At 37.0% G+C, this 25,138-nt stretch overlaps 1 protein-coding gene across 7 annotated transcripts in view; it reads right to left on the bottom strand.

The window, feature by feature from the left end:
• KIDINS220 (kinase D interacting substrate 220) overlaps positions 1-25,138 on the bottom strand; it is a 94,696-nt gene that overhangs the window by 52,268 nt on the left and 17,290 nt on the right. For 4 of the 7 annotated variants that reach the window (XM_024737686.1, XM_024737692.1, XM_024737688.1 and 1 more), the window contains exons 5-20: positions 24,141-24,239; positions 22,995-23,096; positions 20,409-20,507; positions 18,489-18,686; positions 16,689-16,787; positions 14,667-14,765; positions 13,280-13,378; positions 10,390-10,567; positions 7,522-7,686; positions 5,635-5,814; positions 4,680-4,845; positions 2,641-2,792; positions 2,189-2,478; positions 1,237-1,377; positions 289-532; positions 35-123 (exon numbers count right to left, since the gene is read on the bottom strand). In XM_024737686.1, the coding sequence (XP_024593454.1) occupies positions 35-123; positions 289-532; positions 1,237-1,377; positions 2,189-2,478; positions 2,641-2,792; positions 4,680-4,845; positions 5,635-5,814; positions 7,522-7,686; positions 10,390-10,567; positions 13,280-13,378; positions 14,667-14,765; positions 16,689-16,787; positions 18,489-18,686; positions 20,409-20,507; positions 22,995-23,096; positions 24,141-24,239 (2,400 nt within the window). The remainder of the gene's footprint in view (positions 1-34; positions 124-288; positions 533-1,236; positions 1,378-2,188; positions 2,479-2,640; positions 2,793-4,679; positions 4,846-5,634; positions 5,815-7,521; positions 7,687-10,389; positions 10,568-13,279; positions 13,379-14,666; positions 14,766-16,688; positions 16,788-18,488; positions 18,687-20,408; positions 20,508-22,994; positions 23,097-24,140; positions 24,240-25,138) is intronic. The other 3 variants (XM_024737687.1, XM_024737689.1, XM_024737691.1) reach the window with 1 other exon arrangement.

Raw genomic sequence — 25,138 nt, 5'->3', positions numbered from 1 at the left:
ATAAACAAATGGCTCAAAACATAAGGTAACTTACCCGTCTATTAAGGGCCGTCTTACTACCAAGTTTTGTCATCTCTCCAAGGCTGTTTTGTGAAACTCTCCTGTCAGCATCTTCCTGCAACCCTTAAAGAATTTATCAAGAAAGCACCATTGTATTAAAACTCTGTTGTATGTGATATTTAAAGAGTAGTGAAATATGAACAATATTTTTCAAGGTAAAAGGAGATGCACCATAAAAAACTATAGAACTACTTCAAACCCAAAGTAGCTGAGGAACTCGATCTTTACCTGTATTATCTGAGCATGGAATATCTCCATTAGCTGTTGAAGTTACAAGAAATTTTCTTGCACTGCTTAGTCCACGACTATTGAGGAAAACAGGCAGATGGACTATGTTGCGCATATAGTCATGTCCATTGATGTTTGAGTCACGGAGCACGCTGTTGAGGTTCTGGTTAATTGCCTTTATAATAATGTGTGGATCACTTGCAAAAATAGCAATGAATGGGCCTTTTGAAAACAGAACTCGGACCTGTGGTAGAAGAAGTGTATAGTTATGATAAGATAAAGATTTTAAATTATCCAAAGTAATAAAACACCTCTTCAAAATCTGTGTTGGCCTTTGGTGACATTTCCTTTTCATTCAAGTATTATTCTATATGAAAACAAATTTACCAAAGTCTCAATCTGGTCTGTCACCATCTGACAATTTTTCAACATCTGACAGTGATAAAATCTCCAAAGAAAACAATTAATCCTGTCATATTTCTAGACACTTATGGTCTACATAAGAGGTAAGATCAACACACATGAGAAAGATTCATGAATACATACGACGTACTAACCACACTGGTCTCCGACCACAGTTACACACTGCTGTTTATAACGTACCTTACAGAGAGCCACTGACGTGCCCTACTTTAATAGAACTCTACAAATTCTGTGGTTTCCCTACTCTTAACTCTATTCCAACCATAACTATCTGCAAAGAAAAGGTGGAGTCACAATATGGACTTTAGAGACCCTCTATTCACTTTTTTCCTCACACTGCCGTTAAGCTAGAATTGTTTCAATCTGCTTGTGATGAAACTTTTACTCTTGCTATGTTTCTGCATAAAACATGGTTGTTTTTACAAAAGAAGTAGTATTCAAACTCCACTTGAGATACTCATGAAGCGACTCCTCTCAGCTACCACATATGTGACAATAACAAGTTTCAAGTTGGTTCAGACATACGGTGTCCAGCATCTGGAGCACTCTGTCCTGCTCACAGGCATCCAGCCCGTCGATGATAACCACCAGCCTTGTCTGATTCTGAGTGAAGCTGTCAATGGTTTTTGCCATCCTGGCCATCAATTCCACTTCACACTTAAGAACCTGTGCAAAAGAAAGGATACAAAGCACTGAAATCTGAGAAAGTTAAGCACATTTCTTAAAAAGCCTGACAGAAAGTCAGCTAAAGGAAGAAAAGAAATCCAAAGTCCTCACTGCCAGTTGTGGTTCCGCTTAAAACTGTAGCGAGTGCTTCACCTAAATTAGAGCATTTATTACAATAAGGTAGACACTGTCATATCCATTTTAAAAGGACAGACTTGGCTAAGTGACTTATTTGCTGAGATCACATGCTCTGAATGTCAGAAGACATATTTGAATGCAAATCCAAATAATCTAAATACCACACTACATTTGACCCCCGATGGCATGTGACCCTGATCAAAGTAAGGGGCTGCAGGTAACTGTATAAAGCCCTTTTCTGTTCTAAAAGTATGTTCCTATCTTATATGTTTTGGTGGTTCAATCTGCTTACTCTACCAGGCTCTAGAGCAACCTATATTATTAGGTAGTAATTACCAACTGTGGAATAATCTGCAACTTTTTGAGTATCTTATAAAAGTCTGTTTTATAAAAATACGTTATTTTTGTAACTTTTCCCACTTCACATATGTATTTTCATAGGAAAAATCTAGAGTAAAACTAAAAACAAATGCAACGCTTTAACACTCCCTAAAGCCCCATGGTCATGGGGAGCATATTCACATTAGGATTATTTTCTGCACGGCTTGTGGGATCTTAGTTCCCCCCGACCAGGGATTGAGCTCCGGCCCTCGGCAGTGAAAGCGCGGAGTCCTAACCACTGGACCACCAGGAATCTCCCAGGATTATTTTCTAAGAAGCAGTGAGTGCTTACTTTCATGAATCCTTCACTTTTCAATTTGTGCAGTTTGGAGGCAGCATTATGGAGGCGTTTCCTTTGAGAATTCAGGAGAGAGTCCAGCACCTGCCACCATGTACGACAATTCAGCACAAAGGCCAATCCCACTATCGACGCAACTGATATGAGGACGGCATTCACTGTCAGATGCTTTGGGTCAACTCTGAATATAGCCAGAAGAGTAATTCCAGCAATAATGCAGCCAAAGATAAAAAGGAAGATGACGAAAGATGGGAGACAACACGTTTTTTTCCATTTATTTTTACCTGTAATACAACAAATGGTTTTAACGTGTCAAGCATCCAGAAAAGCTCAATCGTTACGGTGACAGCATATGACAAATCTGATGTTCAATTCATGTTTTCATGCACTGCATCCATCCCATCCTCAAGCCCTACATACACACAAAGAGGAGAAGGAGGTCCTACCCTGCGTATCTTCAGTCTTGAATACTCGGAAAAGCCTGGTTGCCAAAAAGCCAAACTCTCTTTCACAAGCATCCGAGAGGGTGGCAATCATTTCAGCCATTGATGTTTCTCCACCTACACTGGACAACCTATTGTAATCTGTAAACAAAAACCTTGGGGAAAGGGGAAAGAAAATGTTACTCAGCTATCTAAAGAAACGATTTCAACATATGTTATCTCTATCATTTAGCCTGTATTTCTTCATGTCTCTTTCAAAGGGTTGTTTTTAAAATTCTAAGGAGGGAAAACAACTTGTAATTAGGTATCTTCCATTTCTAACATCTCATATACTTTTCTCAGGAAAAGGCCATAACAAAAGTTAAATGTAGTAGACTTATATGAAGCAATTCTGACTAAAGGCAGAAAGGGAAAAAGATTATGACAGCTTAGCCAAGGAATCAGACATCTCAACAGATCTCATGATACAACGATTAAAATGATTAAAAGGTGACACCCCACGGCTTCCCTGGTGGCGCAGTGGTTGAGAGCCCACCTGCCGATGCAGGGGACACGGGTTCGTGCCCCGGTCCGGGAAGATCCCACATGCCGCGGAGCAGCTAGGCCCGTGAGCCATGGCCGCTGAGTCTGCGCGTCCAGAGCCTGTGCTCCGTGCTCCACAACGGGAGAGGCCACAACAGTGAGAGGCCCGCGTACCGCAAAAAAAGGAAAAAAAAAAAGTGACACCCCGTATCAGCCAAAAAATGCTGCACAAAGTAAGTTTTCTAAGCATCAACTGAAGAGATTAAAACCTTGAGAAAATATTATAATAATTAAGAATTGAATGCCATTTAAAAACTCAAGCTTTAGAATGCTTTATTTATAGCTTAAACATCTACCAGGGATTTAGAAAGAAGCTATAAAATATTCATTTCACAGTTGTTCTGCAAAGTAACTGAATTATTTGTATTTTGAGTCCCTGAATGGATATTATTTCTGCATTAGTTCCTTTCTTCCCTTCTACCCCTAAACTAAACTCTCATCTCAATCCTGTAGATAGGCATTGCTTTCAAAATACAATCTAGGATCACGTTGTAGTATGTATCTGCATGCTATTTTAATTGGTCTAATTTTTTAAAAAAATACCATCTCATTAATTTAAAGTGTTTCTATTTTATATAAAAATATCTTCTCCAATTCTTTTATTACACTCTGCATATTTTCTTTTTATGCTTTTCATTTTAACTTCTCATTTTAAATCCTTTTCTTAATACTCCTATATGTCAATTATTTGTAAGCTTTTATCTTCCTCTCTTATATTATAGTTCTGATGTCTTATCTGGTTTGGCCTATTTGCTTTCAGCTTAACTTAAACATATTTTATCTTATAATAATTTTTAAATTCTTAATCATTTAGTGCATATTTAACTAATTATTTTACTAATTTCTATTGAATTCCTTTTGCTTTCAGTTCTCTAAACTTTTTTTTTTTTTCATTTTACTTTCCTCTGGAGCCCTCTAGCCTTCCTTTACTCTTTGACTTACATGTTTCTCATCTTTTCTGAACTGTTTTCTCATACATTTCCTATTTGATATTAAAAATAACTTTAGAGGAGTGGGTAAATATATTTCCACAGGTGAGGAAAGAGCAGCTCAGAGCACAAGCTGAATTGCCAAAGTTACACCCTGATGTAAACAGATGCCAAGACTCCTTTCACTCTTTTCAAATAGACCAGCACTCTTTTCAAATTTGTCCAAAGGATGATAACAGGTGTCATAAGGGGGGAACATGGGTTTATGCTCAAATAAAATTTGGTAAATCAGAGTTAAATTGATTTCTTTATGAAAAGGTGTCTCTGATCCTTTAATGTACAAGAGGGAGCTATAATATGAAGTGTTTCCCAAACAGATTTGACCAGGGAGTATTTGTTTGCTTTACTTCTCACATTAAAAAGTTTAAGGGACCAATGTTTTTTTGGCATATACATTGAGAAATGATGCATTATAAACTTTTACTTGCTTCATCTTATTAAAAGTTACTTCTGTCAAAGGGACCAACTCACCTCACAGGTAAAGCTTTAGTGGTTTGCTCTGGCAGTTCAGGCGGATTCACAAACATCAATTTGAGGAGGAGCTCCAAATACCCAATATGTCTTGCCAATCTAGTACTGAGGACCCAGGCCCAATTCCAGTTCTCTCCTTCCCTTCGTCCACCAAAGTAAACGACAACTGAAATTCACGGTTTAAAACAAAATTATCCAGGACAATCATTAGTCAAGCAGCCTCTTTTCTCCAAACAGTCAAGTATCAAGTAGTAACAGGTAGACTTAACATAATTTTCATGGTCCCATTCCATTTCCTAACTACTCCTCAAAGAATTACTCAATTAATTAACCTCCTTCAACATACATCAGGTATGTGAAAAATGGAAAGTAAGCTGACTAAAATATGACATAAGAAACACAATCAGAAAGATAATGCCTTAAACAGAAACATAACCCTTAGTTCAGATTCAAACATAAAGACTGGTTTTATCACTACTTGCAAATGCTGAAGTTACCAGTAGTTCCTCCAAAGGTAAATCTATTTCCTTTCTTGCAACTGAAGACACTTGCAAGAACAGGGATTATATATATTTATTACTTTGCTTTTAGATAAAATAAAAATTACAGTCATGGTCAAAATGATCAAGAGCACGTCATGACAGCTATAAACACTTATTTTTAAAAAAGGATTTAAATATAAATCATTAATTAACATATAAAAGGGAAAGTATAATAAATAAAAGTTCTGCTTCAATATTAACAAGTAGTGCACTAGTTTTTAAAGCTGTTACCAGCCAGGCTGGGGACCATGTTCCTCTAGGCCAGCTTACAAAATAGCAAAAAATCAATTTTCTCACCTAATTATGAAAATCTCTTACAGACTTTAGGAGAAAGATATAGATACAATTTTAAGTAAAACAATGAGTTTTGACATTCTCTACATTTTTGAAAAAGACAAAAGGCAAAGACTTACTAAAAAATATATATAAGAGAGACAAGAAGCTCAATGACACCGCTATTCCAAGATTTGGGTCAATCGTAAAAGCAAACAATAAACCAAGGCCTCCACAAAGGAGCAGGGTCAGAAATACTATAAGCCATGAAAACTGAAAAAGAGGTTCAATCTGTTGTCCTGCAAAGGTTTTCATTTCATCTGAAAGAGAATTTAATATGAAAACATTATTTCTGTTTTATTTAAGAAATACAACTTCAAACATTTTGTAATTTTCACATTTTCAATATAAACATTTACTGAGCACTTACCAAGTCCCTAGATAGAATGCTGGTACTTAACCATTTTAACCAACGTTCTCTTCTGATAAGAATCTCATTCCCTAGGGGTACCTCTACCCTTGACCCTTGTCCTACCCACTCTCTTGCTTCCTACTGAAAATGCACAAAATCCTCTTTCATATATTCCCATCTGTTAAGATTTTGTTGATATTTATTCTTGTGGTTTGTATCACACAATCAACAAGGTACTGTTTCCAGATATAAAACTAAAAACTATTATTCTGTTATGTGTCTTCAAACTATTATACCTAGCTATAGCACCACCATTCCTCCCTGCTCCTCCTCACCCCTTCTCCCTCCAATTACATTTGAGGATCACTGCTCTTAAAGGTGTGTGCTCAGTCCAGATGAGCCCTGAACAAGGCATTCTTACTACTAAACTTAGCAAGAATTTTACAGGCAATACTGACACCTGTCCTTGAAGAACGAGTGAGATTTTGCCAAACTAAAGGAGTGGGGCTTAGCGGGGAGGTGGGGGACCTGTCCAGGAAGCTCCTAGTAGAGGAGGCCACTCAGGAAGGGTCTAGTGGGCTCACGTGGGTGCAGACAGCCCCTACGCCTACAGCCCTGAGCACACACAGGGGGCAGTCCCGGCAGGGGTGCTCACGCTGACAGTCTGTGAAGGGCCTGGGTAGGACGGTTATAAACAGCACTCACAGGGAATGTGCTACGAAGGGGTTTTAAGTATGCTATAACACAGCTGGATCTCTGTTTTAGAAAGAGAACTCAAATAACGGTGTAGAGGATCAACCACATACCCATACATAAAACTCTATTCTACCATATGACCCAGCAATCCCACTACTGGGCATATACCCTGAGAAAACCATAATTCAAAAAGAGTCATGTACCAAAATGTTCATCGCAGCTCTATTTACAATAGCCAGGACATGGAAGCAACCTAAGTGTCCATCGACAGATGAATGGATAAAGAAGATGTAGCACATATATACAATGGAATATTACTCAGCCATAGAAACGAAATTGAGTTATTTGTAGTGAGGTGGATGGACCTAGACTCTGTCATACAGAGTGAAGTTAAGTCAGAAAGAGAAAAACAAATACCGTATGCTAACACATATATATGGAATCTAAGAAAGAAAAAACAAAAAAAAGGTCATGAAGAACCTAGGGGCAAGACACAGATCTACTAGAGAATGGACTTGAGGATATGGGGAGGGGTAAGGGTAAGCTGTGACAAAGTGAGAGAGTGGCATGGACGTATATACACTACCAAACGTAAAACAGATAGCTAGCAGGAAGCAGCCGCATAGCACAGGGAGATCAGCTTGGTGCTTTGTGACCACCTAGAGGGGTGGGATAGGGACGGTGGGAGGGAGGGAGACACAAGAGGGAAGAGATATGTATATTTATAACTGATATGTATATGTATAACATATGTATAACCGATTCACTTTGTTATAAAGCAGAAACTAACACACCATTGTAAAGCAATTATACTCCAATAAAGATGTTTAAAAAAAAAAACTCTATTCTTCTTTACTTAAAAAAACAAAAATACACAAGAGAAAACTTTGTTATATATGCAGACTTTTTACAAACATACCTTCTAGTTTCTTGAGCAAGAAGGATTTCCCACTTCCCCACTGTGCATACAGCCCCACACAAATGGGCGGCTGCATGGTAGGTTCACTGAGAATATCTGCCAGGGCACTGCTATACAAGTCATAACCAAGCATGTCACCATCTGTTTCCGTAGGAGACAAGTGTCCTGTAATTATAAACACATCATATCCTTACATTAAAGACATTACTATTAAAAAGGAGCATCAATTTTCATTTATTAATTGTTTACTTAATTGAGGAAAAACACTTATTTTAAATGGTTAGACCTGTGTAAAAATAGGTTCAGAGGTGCTTAAGTTAATACCATATTTCATAAAACTTAAGATACCTACTAATCATAAGATGCATCATTATTATGTACGACTAAGAAAGAAAAAGTGCTGCCAAATTATGACACGATGCTTTCCTACCCATCAATTATAAGACATATTCCAACTTCAGGGATGCTAAAATGTGGAGTAAAGTAGATTTTACAATCGATAAAATGATTAAACAGTAACTAGTCCTTCGGAATCATTTCAATATGTATAATACCTATATAAAGAAGGCTATGTTAGTGAAAATCATAATAGATAACCAGAGAAAAAGAGACCTATGGTTCCAGACAGAAAGGTTCAATAACTTAAAAAGAGCAAATTAATCTACCACTTTAAGGCAATTCCAATAATAATATTCCATGAGAGTATTTTGAAAAGCTGAAAAGCAAGAAGAACATGTAAAGATAGCTATGAAAAATAATTTAAAGACTACCAAAAAGTAGCTGTCTTTGAAGAAGAATCAAAATACATTCTAAAGCTACAATAATTACAACATCACAGAACTCACACAGGATATTAACAGGTGGCATTTCAAATCAGTGGGGAAAGGATGAATTAGTAAGTGGCATTGGGAGAAGTAAGCCATCCATTTTTTTAAATAAAATTAAAACTCTGCATCTCATACTTTAACAAAAATAAGTTTCTGAAACATTAAAAAATTAAATGTAAAGAGTAAAACTATAAAAGCACTAGAAGAAAATATAAGAGAAAAAACTATAAAAATCTTTGTGTGGAAAAGACCTTTCTTTCTCAATATAATACTAAAGCCAGAACTGCAGGAAAAGACCAACAAGTAAACTACAAATTTATATAACTTTTGGATGGGGAATTAAAAAACCCCATCACCATAAACAAAGAATAAGCACGGGAGAGAGATACAATATATAGGCTGGATCCAGGATCAATATCCTTAAAGACACAAAAATCAATTTTTAAATAATTTTAAAAACTCAAGAAAAAAGACAGCAAAGGCTACAAAGAGGAAAATAGCAAAAATGCAAATAGCCTATGAACATATTAAAAGATCTCAATCTCACTAATAATTTTACAATGCAAATTAAAATGAAATTTTTTCTTATTGCTCTGATTAGAAAGCTTAAGGAAGCTGGAAATATCCAGTTTCAGCAAGGTTGCAGGACACTGCACTATCATACATGGTCTAAGGAAGGAGAAATTGTTACAACCATTTTGGAAAGTCTATCAAAACTGAACATCCACTGACTTGCCAATTCTACTTCTGGGAGTTTATTCCAAGAAAATAATCCTAAAAATAAGAGTTAACAGATATACGTACAAAAAAGATGTTCACTTCAGCATTAGCTTTTAACAGCAAAACAAACCAAATATTCATCAATAAAGAACTGAATGTACTATTAGGACTTAGAATGAAAGATTGTGCAACAATTAAAATATGGTATAGTTCATTATTGAAAACTTTTATATTATGGTATCTCAAGTTTTTTAAGGCTATATACATAGTATACAACATTTTTAGAAATGTAAAGAAAATCTTGGCAAGTCATTCAAACAATTACAAATTAGGAGATAAAGGACAATAGGAAATTTGCACTTTCTACTGTATTCGTGTTTTAATTCTTAAAACTTAATGTGTGCATTATTACCAACAGAAAAAAATATTTTAAAATACAACTCATAATGTTGAACAGAATCATACTTGCTTATGTAAGTAAACAGCTAAACTGGAAGGTGGCAGGATTCTACTATCTGCTGTTGGTTTCTGGGACTAACATGTCTCTTTTTTAACTCTAGTAGAAAACTGTTCCGTATTTCAAAAGACCACATGTGAATGATTACATTCTCATGTGCATCCTTTACAAGCAAAAACTATTTTAGTACAACATTCAAGGCATTATGTGCTAGATGTTATGGAGGATACAAGATAAGAAGAAAGAATCCCTGCCCTGAATAACTTGGAATCTGGAAGGGAGAAAATTCTAAAAGAAATAAGGGAGAAGATTTTAAAAGAAACAAAATAAAAGGCCATATGTAATAAGTACTGAAAAAGGAAATATAAACACAAATGCTTAAGTATTCAAATGAGGCAAAAATTGTATCTGGTTAGGCAGATCAGTTAAAACGTCACTGAGAACAAGACAACTGACTCCAGCCTTGGAGAGAGATGATTTTAACAAGAACATTCATGGGGATGGAGAGGACACAGCACAAGCAAAGGTAGAGAGCCACACTCTGAAAACAGAGTGCATTTTGATAAAAGCACAAAGAATACCTGAGAGAATAACAGGGGGAAGAGAGTTTTAGAAAAGTAGGCTAGATTTCTAGAAGTCTTAAAAGCCGATTGCTGACTCTGAATGTACTTAATGTGAATGCTACAATATAATTCAAAACAGCTTTAGACAGGGAAAAGTTATTTTTCTACAGTAAAGTAATAACTTTCTTAACTTTTATAATCTTCAGTTAAGTGAGAAATGCAAAACTGCTGGAAGTCTCTTAATTTTTTCATAGACATTCATTTCTTAAAAGCCCAGTTAGGTACAAAACCCAATACTTACTGGCTCCAAATATTTGAGTTAAAATACTTTTCTGATGGCTACAGTCAATGTTGTAGGGAGTCTCGCCTGCTTTGTTGGGCCTATAAAGTAACCGTCCATCTTTGGGATTTCTTAAAAGAAGTTCTGCCAGTTTCCGACTCCTCCCACGAATAGCAATATGCAAAGGAGTGTCTCCTTTCTGTAAAATAGTGGCAGGAAACTTGAACTTTCACATTTCTTACATATAGTATATACAGAGTAACAATTTTCATGCTTCTATAAAATAACAGAAAATCCGAACTTTTCATATTTTTCATATAGAATGTATAAACAATATGAATTTTTATCTCTGTATCTTCCCCACAATTTCTTTCTCTAGTTCCTTCCCTAGCTTTTCTCAGGTATTATTTCTCCCACAGCCTTCTAGAAGGAAAGAGGACAAGCAACAGGCTTTTTCCTTGCGGCTCCTCCCAGGCCCTGGATCCACCTCCATCACAGGTTAGTAACCATCTATCATCCAGATACTTACTGTCCACAGATGTCAACCACCTTCCTCAACTAATTTATACTCTATTTCACAACGTGGTCTCCATTTGTCTAGACAGCTTCCCAATCCATGCTGATATTCCACTAGCACAAGCGACCTCGTCCTTCCTCACGCCCTTTGTCACCATTATGTTAGTTCCCTACATTCTCTTCCTCAGAGTCCTCTATGTTGAATCCATCCTTCTCTGGCTACTACAACTTCTTTCGTTCTCCTCAGCTTTCACGGCTCCCTAACATCAACCTGCCTTCTTCCCTTATTAGAATCTCCATCATATTAGTATTCACATCCAACACTAAGGCAAGAAAACTAATACGTAAAAGAAAAACAAATTCAGTCCGCAAGGTGTTCTCCACTTTTTACTTCACAAACATCTCTCTTAAAGACAATGACCCACAAGTTAACAAATGAAATTCTCAGTTCTCACCCACTCACTTCCTGTGGCTTCTGTAGCACAACCTTATCGTGATTTTGAATCTCCTCTTCTGCCTCAGGTCTACTTCTTCCTTTTCTAGATTCCCTTCCTACATCCTAAATATGGCAGAAAAGCTACATATCGAGCTCACTATATTATCCAGGCACTGAGCTGGATAATTTGGGGGATATGGAGATGATAGACAAAACAGTCCATGGCCTTAACTAAGTTACAATGTAACAGGAGGAGACTGGATAAACATGCACATTCGTAAAACAAACTAGAATGTGACACACGCTGTAAGGAAAGTCTGACCTCAGCTTCCATCTTTCTTCCAAACTGATGATCTTAGTCACTTCCATGCAGCTCTCATCTCTTGGTAACTAACTGTGAAATTCCTATCACCAGCCTTGATTTCTTGCCCAAATTCAAGCCCTATCGGTCACGGCCTCCTGAACGTCTTAGCCTTCAAACTAACCACATCTAAACTGAATTTCATCATCTTATTTCTCCACCTGAACTCCATTTCTTATCCCCAAACATGTGAGAAGGAAGAAATATCATCAGTGGCATTTCAGCCAGACACAAAATTTCTGAAAATGCAGAGAAGACATCAACACACCCTGCCTGTTTATGCTGAAGATAAACAGAGATTGGTGATGGGCCAGGTAAAAATAACATTAATCTTTATTCTTAAATTTTTTTAATGTAATCCTTTATGAAGAGCCAGGTTCAAGACTTTTACAAGTTTGTATTCCAAATTCGAGCAGGACAGCACCTTATTCATCCTTTGTAAGTTATGTGTGAACGAATGCACATTCACTCCAAGAACATTCCAGATACCATGTGTGCTTCTCAGCAAGTATCTGCTGACTCAAGACAAAGCACACACAACAGGGTCCAAGACAGGGAACCTTAAAGGGCACGTAGTCCAGTGGGGCTCCCTTTTGCAAATTAGGGGACCAGTGCCAGAAAGTAGTCAACAGCAGAATGAGAAAAACAGGCAATACAGAAGTTTTCTAGAAAGTTAAGTATATTCAATTTCGACAACTTCTCTTTGACTTTATGCCCTAACTTTTAAGATTGAAATTTTTCTTTATATTTTCTTTCTTTTATATTAATATGGTATTAATATACATTAATATATATACCATATATAAATACATTAATATGGTAATAATAGGTAGGAGGCTTTTCTGTGTTTTTTTAATAATGTTTCTTGATAAAATAAAAGGCAAATATATATAAATTCTGTGTTTTTTGTTTAATTGCCTCATGAATAATAAAAAGATAAACTTCAATCTATTATGGATTAGGAGAGCCCAAATCATATTATATATTCAGAGGGAAAAATTTATATTTCTTAGTTCATACAGAAATCAATTCACTTCTTTTCTGTGAGGAAATCAATCTGAAGTAGAGAAAGAAACCTGCTTAAAATGTAGACAAACTAAAACCAGGAATCAATTCTATATGAAGTATTAAGCAATTGAGAGTTAAATTTATTATGGAAAATACGAACATTCCTCTAAAAGGATTAAGGCAAGGACACATGGCAGAACATCTCTCCTGCTGGTGAACGTGAATGCCAGTCTCCTTTGAGAGTCTATCTTCTCCAGCCCCTTTTGGATTCTTTCTTCCTGTTTCTCTGAACAAGCTCCACACCTGATGACATCCTCCTTGCATGGTGGTCAATGCAGCTTGCCATAACTGATCTGAGCCATAGAGGGAACCTCTGAAGCAGCTGCTTTGCTGCATACCGAGCCCGCCCACTCCTCAGCATGCTCTCAGAACAGCCAAGATCTCACAGCATCCAAATCCCACACAAATAGCCCCAGCAAGTAATCTCTCCCTCCACAAAATAAAATCAGACCCCCATTAAACCCACTGGATATACAGTCAGTCTACCAATAGCCCTCAAAAAAAACTGCTCTCTACACGGATGTTCTTACCTTATCTACGGCAGATACTTTAGCTCCTTTATCCAGCAGCAGCTCTACTACTTCTATATTTCTCATCTTGGTAGCCTTTATAAGAGGTGTTTCACCATCCTGTGGGCACAGATAAGAAAGTTTGCCAGATTAAAGCCTTTACTCCTCAATCTTTAAAGTCACATAATAAACACACGTGTCAAGAATTCAAATATCTGACCAGTCTATATTGAAAATGTTCTCAAGGAAACATAGTTGGAAAAACTAACAAGTGCTTTTCCTTTCATAATCACTTGTATCAAAATACTTTTATATCACTCAGCAGAGCAAGAGATGTGCCCCACTACTTATCAGCCGCTTCCGCCCCTCACCACTGTCTTTCCCCAGGCCCACCGCTGACACCTGCGCCACCTCCTCCAGAGGCTGCTTCCCGTTCTGACCACCTCACCCAAGCAGCCCACTACCTAGCCTGTCAATGTCCAGACAAGCCAGCGTCTAGATCTGTCAGATGTTGTCACCAGCGCCTCTGTGTATCTAAGGAAGGACCTGTGTACAACAGGGAAACAACCTGATACAAGCAGTATGCCTTTGGGAAACCTTAAAAGAGTTTACAATTGCTTTCAAAATCAAATTAATAGAAATGAGAAGAGACCACAGTTCAGCACTGAATTAGGAAAAAGCAAAATCTGGTCAGAAGCCACGTGTGGTCACAGTAGCTGACACAAAGGTCTAAAAGAAAAAGAAACAAGATTCCAAGGAGCCACCACCTGCAAAGCAGAAGGTATCCCAGGAAAAGCTCTGCCCCAGGGCACTGAGGTTACCATCACTGGTTTAGAAGATGCTGCTCCAAATCTCTAACGGATGAAATAGGATTGTCTTACGGGTGATTCCGTAAGTTTGCTTTATTCATTCCTGCCATTTCAATCCAGAACTCCAAATATATTTTCCCCATGAACAACTATTACATGTAAAGCCAAATATAATCACTAAAGTCTTATACAGTTTTATACTTTCCACATGATTTGAGTAAAATAGACTAAAAGTGGTTGGTTTGGGGAACCAATAACCACACACAATGATATTTTAAAAGGAAATGTGTTCTGCATTCCAAACAACAGGAGCATAAAATAATTCTGGGGAAATGATCTGTCCACAATTTATGAAGAGCTGATACTGTACTTTCTGATTAAAATAAATTAAATAACAATTAAAATAAATTACACATTGCATTTTGCTGTGAATACACAACTCCTGAAAGGATATAAACTTACTCCTCAATTTAATACAGAACATTTCCAGTTAAATCAGTATAATTCTAATATCAAACAACTGTAAAAAATTGAAAAAAATAAGCAGTACTAACATTCAGCACTAGGTATTGCTAAGAGAACAGAAATGTCATTTATACCTTTGTGCATATTTCAGTGTCAGGATTGCACTGTAAGATATCTCTCACCATCGTTGCATTTCCTTTCTCAACAGCCCAATACAAAGCAGTTTTATTGTCCTGCATAATAAAAAAATCAACAACCACTTCATATAAGATATAATATTAAAAACTTCTATTTGTAAATATAAAACATTACTAACATTTCTATTAAAGCATTAATATATCTTACCAAGAAGCAGCATTGTGGAAAATAACATTAATCCTTATTCTATCTTGCATTTACTCGTGAGAAATTCTTTATGAAAGAAGCCTAAGAAAACTTAATATTTCTTGACTGAGAAAGCAGCAACCCCACATAGTTGATAAGGGAAACTATGCTTTTGGAAAGCAAACAGGTTTCAGGACCCTGCACTGTGTTGGAAGTCATCAGTACCTGAGCTCTGTATCCTGTGAATAAGTCACATAAATATTCTGACTTTTGGCTTTTGGCTTTTCATCTGCCCAATCTTTTCAAAAGATAATGCGTAAGGGTGTACTACACAAACATACAGTGAATTGTTTTTTACCATGTTTGGCTTTCTTAATCTCTACACGGCACCTATATACTGACCTTCATCAGATCCTTTAAAATCCTATCTAGTTCAAAAACCAAAAACAGATCCATGTGGGCTTTGAATGCAGAGGTAGAGAACAAAAACACTAAAACATAGGAAAACAAAATTGACAGACACTAAGGAGATCGTTAAGAGTCTAAATAGGTGATCCAGTCACCAACTTTTAGTGAAAATATGATTTTATCCCGAAAGACAGTGAATGACTCTCTGCCGCTGCCACATTAATTTTCCGACACCAAGATTTCCCCAATGCGGTTCCCTTCTCAACACTGTACACTAGTTTCCAGCCTCTCTGGCACTACATCCCTTTCTATTTCTCTATCTCCCATCCCACCCTCCCCGCCATCCTGCTGACAAGCTGATTTATTCACCAACTAAGGAATACAGTCTTTCACTATCCCTTCTTACTAAATTTTCTCATCCCATTATTCCACTATCCTTGCCTGAACTACCGAGCCTTCCTTTTCTCTCCCTATCTAACCCACCTTTTAAACTTAGCTCAAATTCTACCTTCGCTTAAAAGCTCTCCTTAACGCCCACTTTCCCCGCCTCAAGACTCTTACATTTGAACCTTTCACTAGGCAATCATATACTATCTTATACCAAAAGTGGCAACACTTTTTATGTTTACATAAAAACATAAGAATAAATATAAACAAAACAAACTAAAACCTTCCTAACTAAAACACATGTTTCTTCAGGCAAGGGACCCATGTTAAGACCCTCATGGCATTTGGCATAATATTTATCAGTTTGATTCAAAAGTGGATTTGGATACAAGCTAAATACAAGGAAAAAAACTGAGCAGAAATGTAGACTCTCCAACCACAAAACAGGCTGTTCAGTACAGTTTTTTTTTTTAATCTAAAGCTCTTGACATATTGGATATATTCTCAACTTTAGGGAAGCTTTTCCCTAAAATAAATAACCTTTACAGCTCTGTGAGCTATGACTGCCTTAAGCAAAATCCATAGGCACTACCAAGTGGTCCTGGGAAAGGCTAGCAAATGGGGGAAAAGGAGAAGAAAGATGAAACAACAGGAATAGAAGAACAATACATGGATGAAGAAGAAAAAACAGAGGAAACACATACTAAAGAAAATAAGTCCCATACACTCAAAGTGCCACCAACTGCCTCGGTATCATAAACTACTCATGTCAGAACTGAATATATTTAGACATTAGTAAGGGAGGTGTATTTGAAAAACATGAACTTCTTTATGCTTTACTTCTATCGAAATCTAACTTGACATCAATACAGAAATTTCATAATAATGGCAGTGAAACTTAATAATACAGGCATCCATTAAACGTACTAGGATTTATATGTTTGTCTCCATAGGAAAACTGGAAGAATGACATTATGATCAGCCAACATATACAAGCAATTATATTAAGATAACAACAGCCCTGTAATCACACACACCTGTCCTCTAATGTCTATATCAGCATATTTTTGAAGAAGTGCTCGAACAATTTCCACATGGCCACCTCTGACAGCACCAATTAAAACAGTATCTCCACTCTAAAAAGACAAAAAAAAAACCCCAAGGTGAATTGATGATGGAACAAAGAACACTTTTTTGAAGTCAAAATTAGTCATGTATTAATTTAACAGATTTTTTCTGAAAATTTCTTGGAAAAAATTATCTCTAAATAACAGAAAGTTAACTAATATTAATACCTGATATTAACAGCCTTCAGAATAAGGGACAGAAGACTTTATACCTCAAAATGAGAACATTTATACCTGAAATTCCACGACAAAAGTTTAGAAAGATAAGTCACCCAGAACAATAAGCCATTCTATTTGAAGGTAACCAACCTCCCATTACAGATGTAAATTAAATAAAATGACACAGTGGCTGTCAATGGACCAGATGAACATCTGGAAGTTACATAATACAAATCCCTTGGAATAATGCTATATGACAAAAGCCATGGACTCTAAGAAGAAAGGAGTTATAAAGCGAGAGCCACCTGTGGGTTTACAACCACATTTAATTAAGGGAGAAGGCTGGCTCCCAGAACAGCACCTGTGCTCTACCAATCTGGCATTACGGGCCAACAGTGCAGAAGGCTCACTGCGCAGCACAGGCTTAGATGAAGCTCACTACGTCATAGGGACATCTCTGCCCTGAAATTACGTCCACCAAGCAATAAGCATTAGTAATTAGGTCTCCCCTAGTTCAAATACTGTAAATGGCCTTTTCTTTAACTGCTAAATTACAAGTCAGTTGTATGAGTTTGGGTTGGGTGATTCCATGAGCTACAGCTCATCTCAATCCTAAGTGGGCCCCAGTGGGCTCTATATCAAGATGCAGGTCCTCGAGGATTACTAAGTCTAGCACCATGATGTAGTACCTTAACTACTACATTAAAAGTGTAAATAAACCCATGGCAGACACATTTTAGTTGAGAATATTAGCATTAATGTGGGTTCAGACTAGTAAATTAATACAAGGTTATAACTATTTCATTGCTTACGATGTGCCATGCACTGTTCTAGGCACTAGGAAATAAGATAGACAAGGTCCCAGCTCTGAGAGAATTTATAGCCTAGAGGAGACTAACAGACAACATACAATAAACACAAATAAGAAATCAGATAAATGTAATGCAAATAAAATATAGTGATTTGATAGAAAGTGACTGGGTAGCTACTTTGGCTTGGGTAGTCTTGAGAAATCAGGACTAATGTGTAGGATTTGGTGCTTTAACAACAGGATATACAGATGCTGGTACCACTTACTGAGAGGGAGAAGACTGAGGGAAAAGCAGGTGTGGGATGGATGAAACAAACAAGACACCTGTTTTGCTGTAAGTTAAGAAGCCCATTAGACATTCAAGTGGACAGTTCAAGTTGTGCTGGACAGACAAGTGTAGACTTCCGAGAAGAGGTGAGAGCAAGAGATACCAATTTGAAAATTCTAGGTGTAAGGGTGGGAGACTTGAAGCCTTGGAACAATGAATAACAACAGCCATGAACAACACCTATAGTTAGGATGGTTTCAAGATCACATTTTCAATAACAGCATTATTTCTGAAAAATTTAAAAGAACACCCTTCACAAAGATTGGAAAGTTTTAACTTATTAGTTCTAAAGGCAGAAATAAAACATCTTAAATGTATGTCATGCAGGAAGAATCTTGAAAGGTGGTGAGAAGTTAAGGTAACCTTCCATCAACGTCACCACTGAAAGACAAATTCTAAATAGATAACCTACCCTATCAGGTATGTTCACATATGTTCCAGCATCAAGTAGATCCTGTACAATTTCTGTATGTCCCTCCTTTGATGCAATCATCAAAGCTGTATTTCCATCCTTATCGGTTAAATTTACATTTGGATTCCTCTTCAAAATTTCTTTTACTGACTGTGTGTAGCCTCCTTTTACTGCCACAATAAGTGCAGTCATTGAATTCTACAAATCAAACAACACCCAAGGAATTAGTACTTTCAGAAAACATATAATTTATTCTATAGTCAAAAAACGGATGTTTTCAAATAGGTGGCCTATTATTAACAGTTATTTCTGATAATAAAATGCCAATATAAATAACCAGAAACAGACCAAAAGTGGCCAGAAGCATATTTTCCATTTTTGAAGATACATTAATTCTCTTCGGTCAATAGGACTGTTACGACATTCAATTCTTTAAATGATAATCCAAAATTGGAGTCATTTACAATGAACAAACCCTCTCACTAAAGTATTGACATATAAAATAGCTGACAGGATGATTCAAAATTAAACACATTCGAAGTTAAATAATCCAAAGTAAGAATCAATCAGACTTCAAAGAATTGTCTATAATAAAATCTGTGTGAAAAACTGAAGTAAAACAATGAATTAATAAGCTATAGAATATTTCAATAAAAGTATAACATATTCCTCTGTTTTCCACAGTGATCTACAAACCACATTTTCAAAACTGTCTTATTTTTAGTGTTCCTTTTAAAAACTGCACATTTAATTTATAACAAAATCACATAATAGAAGAATCTGACTCATTACAAAATAAATATTAAAATTTATTATTGGGATTTTGATCTAGTTTGAGATACCATGCAATTTCCTTATAGAAGTATTTCAGTTATTGTATCAGTCCCCAGAACTAAGCCATAATTCTCTCAATATTAAAATAATACCGCCTTTCCAGATTCCTCAGCAGTCAATAATCATAGAGACAAGCCACTCATCCACTTGATAAACTGTCCAGAAAGGAGGCAAGTGAAAGGTATGACTTCCATGGCTGGGTAAGAATCAAGCTCTGTCTCCGCACACCACTAAAATATTATGTACCCCTCGAAGGTCATCAATTAGTAGCTTCTGTCAACATGGACAATAGGAGGAGCTGGTTGGTATTATGCCAGGAAGTCACTTTTAATGATGTAGAATTCACTTTTGTTACATTGCAGCCAGAGATTTGGTAGCAACTCTTCTCAGAATCCTTTATGACCCATCTCACATAATAACAATAATTATGTTAACAGAAGTCTGTATTGCTTCTTGCGCATAAATGTCGTCTCCTTCACCTATATTCTTACAAGCTCAAGAGAAGAGCGATATGATAGGCTTCTCCAGCATCCCCAGCACATCTGGCACAGGGCTGGGTGGACAGCGGGTACTCAATAAGGAATTCATAACTGCTGGACTGTAAGATATACTGAACCAATTTTTAAGCTATATATGTTTTGACCACTGATTTTTGATATTTTTAAATCTGTCTATTAGAGAAAACGAGTCACAGATTAAAATATCAAAAAATTATGATATTATTTTAGAATTTTAAAGAAAAGGTATTTTAACAAAATAGAAACTCTTTCCACAATAGTAATTCAAACAATTTGATTTGGGGAGTATTTTAATTTATACTAAGATTACTAAAAGATATTCCATATAGTTTTAGCCTCCCAAAATTTATGTGCATTAGCAGTAAATCCTTAAAAGCACATATCTATAATACATAATATCTATAATATAATATATTTACCGGGATAACAGAAAATGTTTGTTTTTCTAAGTATCATTTAGAAACTATAGGGAAATTTTTCTAGGTATATACTAAGGAAAAAGTATTCTCTCTCTTAAAACTAAAAACATCTCTCTACTACCAGCAGTTAAAATAGAAAAGATACTTACAGCTCCTTCTTGATCAACATCAGCCCCCATAGCCAATAAATGTTTTACACATTCCAAATGACCCTTTCGTGCAGCCCAAACCAATGGGGTGGTTCCATACTATTAAAGAAATAATAAATTTAAAATTATTACCTAAGGTGTATTAAAAGAAACTAGCCCTCACCATGAATTTTGATAAAAATCATACGTTGAGCATTTTTAGATTATCGTTTATACCAATCATAATTTTAATCCTAGATAAATCATATTTTCCCCATACTATTTCTCCTTAATAGATGATTAACCACTGCATGAAATGTATTTTAATTAACTTTAACTTTTACAATCAGTGACAATTTTTCCATCATAATGTCATACAGCCTCTAATTTCCAACAAGCTTTCTTTGCTTCCCATATCTTGTGAAATATAAAGTCCAACAGTCTGAAATAGTAACAACCAAGTGCCAAATACAGTTCTAAATAGTTTACACGAGTTAACGTGTGTAATCCTTATCAGAAGAATAAGTACAAACCACAATATCACATTTTAACAGATGAGCAAACAAGGCCCTGAGAAGTTAATTACAGGCTCGAAGTCACAAAGCTACTAGGAGGTGGAGCAAGACCCATGAACCCAACAAGCCTGGCTTCAGTCTGTGCTCTTAACCACCACCCCAGATCGGCCTCTGTACCTGACAAAATAAATGTCCGCCTAGAAACTGCACTCAAAAGCACCTTCTGCTGGAACGTGATTCAAAAGACATCAGAGAATGTAAATCATGCATAAAAGCAATGCTTTATCTTTGGGGAGATTCATAAGACAATGAAGAGACACAAGAACACTCACAGTGACATTTAACTACATGGGAGGCTGCAGGTTGAAATGAACATTTAATGAATACCTACTTTTTATAACAGCCTTGACCAACAACTTTTGTGCACTGATGGAGGTCTGGACAGTGAATATTGACTACAGAAGAAGGGGCATCTAAGTTGACTGGGTAAGTTAAGGAGACTTAACAGAGAAGCTAACACCTCAACTGAGCCTTGAGAAAATAAACAGGAGTTCATCAGGCAGAGGAGGTCATAACATTCCTAGCAGAGGGAATAGGATAAACGACGACACGCACTTCATAGAAATTCATAAAAGTTCACAGAATGGGGCTTCCCTGGTGGTGCAGTGGTTATGAATCCGCCTGCCAATGCAGGGGACACGGGTTCGAGCCCTGGTCCAGGAAGATCCCACATGCCGCGGAGCAACTAAGCCCGTGCGCCACAACTAGTGAGCCTGTGCTCTAGAGTCCGCGAGCCACAACTACTGAGTAGTAGTGCCTCAACTACTGAGCCTGCGTACCACACTACTGAAGCCCGCGCACCTAGAGCCTGTGCTCCGCAACAAGAGAAGCCACCACAATAAGAAGCCCACGCACCACAACGAAGAGTAGCCCCCACTTGCCGCCACTAGAGAAAGCCCGCGCGCATCAACAAAGACCCAATGCAGCCAAAAATAAATAAGTAAATAAATAAAGAAAAAAGTTCACAGAATGATAGACAATCTTCTGTATCCAAAAGCTTAGTGTATATGGAGACGAATGGCAAGAAGTGAACCTGGGAAGAAAGACTGGGGTCCAACTGAAAAGTCTGGGCTTTGCCCTGAAACCACAGAAGCTATCAAAGCTCTCCAAAAGCAAGAAAGAATGAAATAATTAAATAAACATTTATCAAATATTTGGGGTCTTAAGGATTTTAAAAAATGAATAGAACAAAATCCTGGGGAGCTTTCTGGAGCTGATGGTACATGAGCTGAGTGTGAAGGATGAACAGAAGCTAAAGCAGACGAGGATGAGAGGGCACTCCACACTGTGAAAGAGCACCTGCAAGATGTGGAGGGTTAAAAACAGATGGACTCAGGAACCTGCATCATTTGATAGTTGAGCAAAGGTAGTTTGGGGTAGAGAGAGCAGGAGAGAGGGTAGAGACAGAGGCAAGGATTATCTTTATACATCATAACAGGGATTGATGTCTTTAGGATTTTAAATATGAGAGAGAAAGAACAAGACTTAAATTTTAAAAGATCATCTGGGGGCTTCCCTGGTGGCTCAGTGGTTGAGAGTCCGCCTGCCAATGCAGGGGACACAGGTTCGTGCCCCGGTCCGGGAGGATCACAGCGGCTGGGCCCGTGAGCCATGGCCGCTGAGCCTGCACATCCGGAGCCTGTGCTCCGCAACACGAGAGGCCACAACAGTGAGAGGCCCACGTACTGCAAGAAAAAAAAAAGATCATCTGGCAACAATACAGAGAAGGCAGACAGGATCCACAGTAGAAAGAAGAGCTACAACAGTAAATAATGAAGATAGGGAATCAACCCTATCTATTGTCCTGAGAATGATGAATGTGATATAAAAGACAATGGAAGGACACTTAGCACGTATTTAATACCTAGGAGGAACCCACCTATGAGATGTGTGTCTTTATAAAATGTATTAATAAATATAAACGTAAGATACGTCAGAGCCGCCGCATGAGATCATATGAAAATCCTTGTAAGTTAGACACACTGAGTGGACATAATATGAACTAGAACCTGGAAAGATCCTGCTGACCTACCTTATCGGAGCAGTTGACTTTAGCACCATTTTGCAGTAAAAGTTGCACTATATCTGCATGGCCTCTCCCTGCTGCCCAGATGATTGGGTAAACACTGTACTGCTGGGAGGTAGGCAGGTGGGTGAGTAGGTACACAGGGAGGGAGGGAGGGAGGGAAAGAAAAAGTCTTTTAGGTGGATATTTACAGCATACATTTGCTAAGAAGGGGAAACAACAAAGGGAGCAATATAAAGTAGTATTTTACAAAATCAAGTTACAGACCATTCTCCACTTTAAAAACACATGTAATACTCATAATACATAACTGGGACTGAGATGCACTCAACCTTAAATATATATTATGAACACATCTATTTTTATAGATTCAATACACAATGTAATTATCTAACCAACAGGTTAAGACTAGTAAGAATATAAAACCTTTCTTTATAATCCGTCCATTAACTTGAATAAAACCATTTCCTTTTCTTCAGCTGTACTGAGGTATAACTGACAAATAAAATTGTAAGACATTTAAAGTGCATGTAATGATCTGACATACATATACATCGTGAAAGGCATCCCCCCCATCAATAAAACAATTTCTTAATCTGCAGTCTGAGATCAAGTCTCAAGCAAAGTACAATAGTAATGCATGTATTACCACCTATAAGAATGTACAGTCTGCTGTTTTTAGCCACCAAGTTTGTGGTGATGTTACAGCAACCACAGAAAACTAATACAGGTGACTTGGAGTAAGGTTTTAGCAGTGGAGAGGGCCAGAGAGAAAAAAAAAAAAGAATACAGAAAAGTGGCATGGATATTTGGTAAATGTCTCTTTTCTTTAAAAGAGTTTAGATTAAGAATACATACGCAAAGAAAACAGGTAAGATGACTTAAGAATTTCAAAATCTCCTTTTGAAATATTGTATAGTTATAATTAACATTTAAACTCTAAGAGTTGCCTTTTTGTTGATAAAAACTGAGAAATAAGCTTAGCCTCAGAAACAAATTCTCATTGTGTTTTGAAATCACATCCTGCATTATTATCTTTAGTAAGATCTAGATCATTTTTATCCACTACGAAGTCCAAAGCATAACCAGCCTTAAGTATTCCCTAAAAGAGCTTACCACTTACATTACAGATGGATTTTTTGTAACGCTTACCAGACCAGTAACACTTGGATTGGCACCATGAGAAAGAAGCAACTCGACCACTTCAGTACGGCCTTTATAACATGCCCACATAAGAGCTGTCCATCCTCCCTAAAGAAAACAAAAAGGTGGGGCGGGGGAGGGAAACAAAACACTGGATTGTCTCCAAGCACAAAAATGGCATTAATGAAGTTCCTTTTGTAAGCTTTATTCTTTATAGAACCATTGTTTTAAGAAATCACTACTATGTAGTTTTAAATACCTAAGCTCCCCAGAGAAATACACAATAGTATGTGTAAAAAGCCAAATCTCTTAAGTCCAGTAATGATTACTCCGAAGTTTTATTATATTTTGGAAACTGATATAGAGAACATTCATGTTGGACTCTTTCCAAATTTCCAAGATTTATTTTGGTTTTATAAATATTTTCCTTCAGTAAACATTCTATGTCTCCAGATATTCTCCTCCTGGTATGAGTCTAGACGTTCTCCAGAGAGGGATTCCAGGAACCCTATTCAACTCCTGCATCTAAACCCGTCCTATAAATTCCAGATCATTATCATACCTCTTGCTAAAAAAGAGAGGATGAGAAGGCAATGATCTGTAGACCATGATTTCCAGGGGTGGGCAAAGTCATTAAGTATGAATTAACAGCATGGTAACTTTCTATTTTTTAAGCTACAGGAGTAGTGTTCTTGTTTTGGCAATGTTCTCTTTAACTATAATGCAGTTCAATGAAAGAGACAAATGCAATCAAATTATACTAAGAAGTGAATGCTTTGTTTGCTTTTTTTTTTAAATCAGTATTTGCACCAATCCAAATTTGGGTTCAAGAATATAAATCACTTAATCCTTCTGATTCTGTTTCACTGTCACTAAAGAAGAGATTTAAGACAAATATTTGCCCTAATCCGAAAAAGGCAAAACTATAGAAAGGGAAAGCAGATCAGTGGTAGCCATGGGTTGGGGAGTGGGTGGAGGGGCTGGTTATGAAGCAGCAGCATGAGGTA

This window comes from Neophocaena asiaeorientalis, unplaced genomic scaffold, assembly GCF_003031525.2.
Source record: "Neophocaena asiaeorientalis asiaeorientalis breed wild unplaced genomic scaffold, Neophocaena_asiaeorientalis_V1.1 scaffold396, whole genome shotgun sequence".
NCBI lineage: Eukaryota > Metazoa > Chordata > Mammalia > Artiodactyla > Phocoenidae > Neophocaena > Neophocaena asiaeorientalis.
The sequence above is the reverse complement of the archived record's forward strand: the minus strand, read 5'-3'. Positions and strand labels throughout refer to the sequence as shown.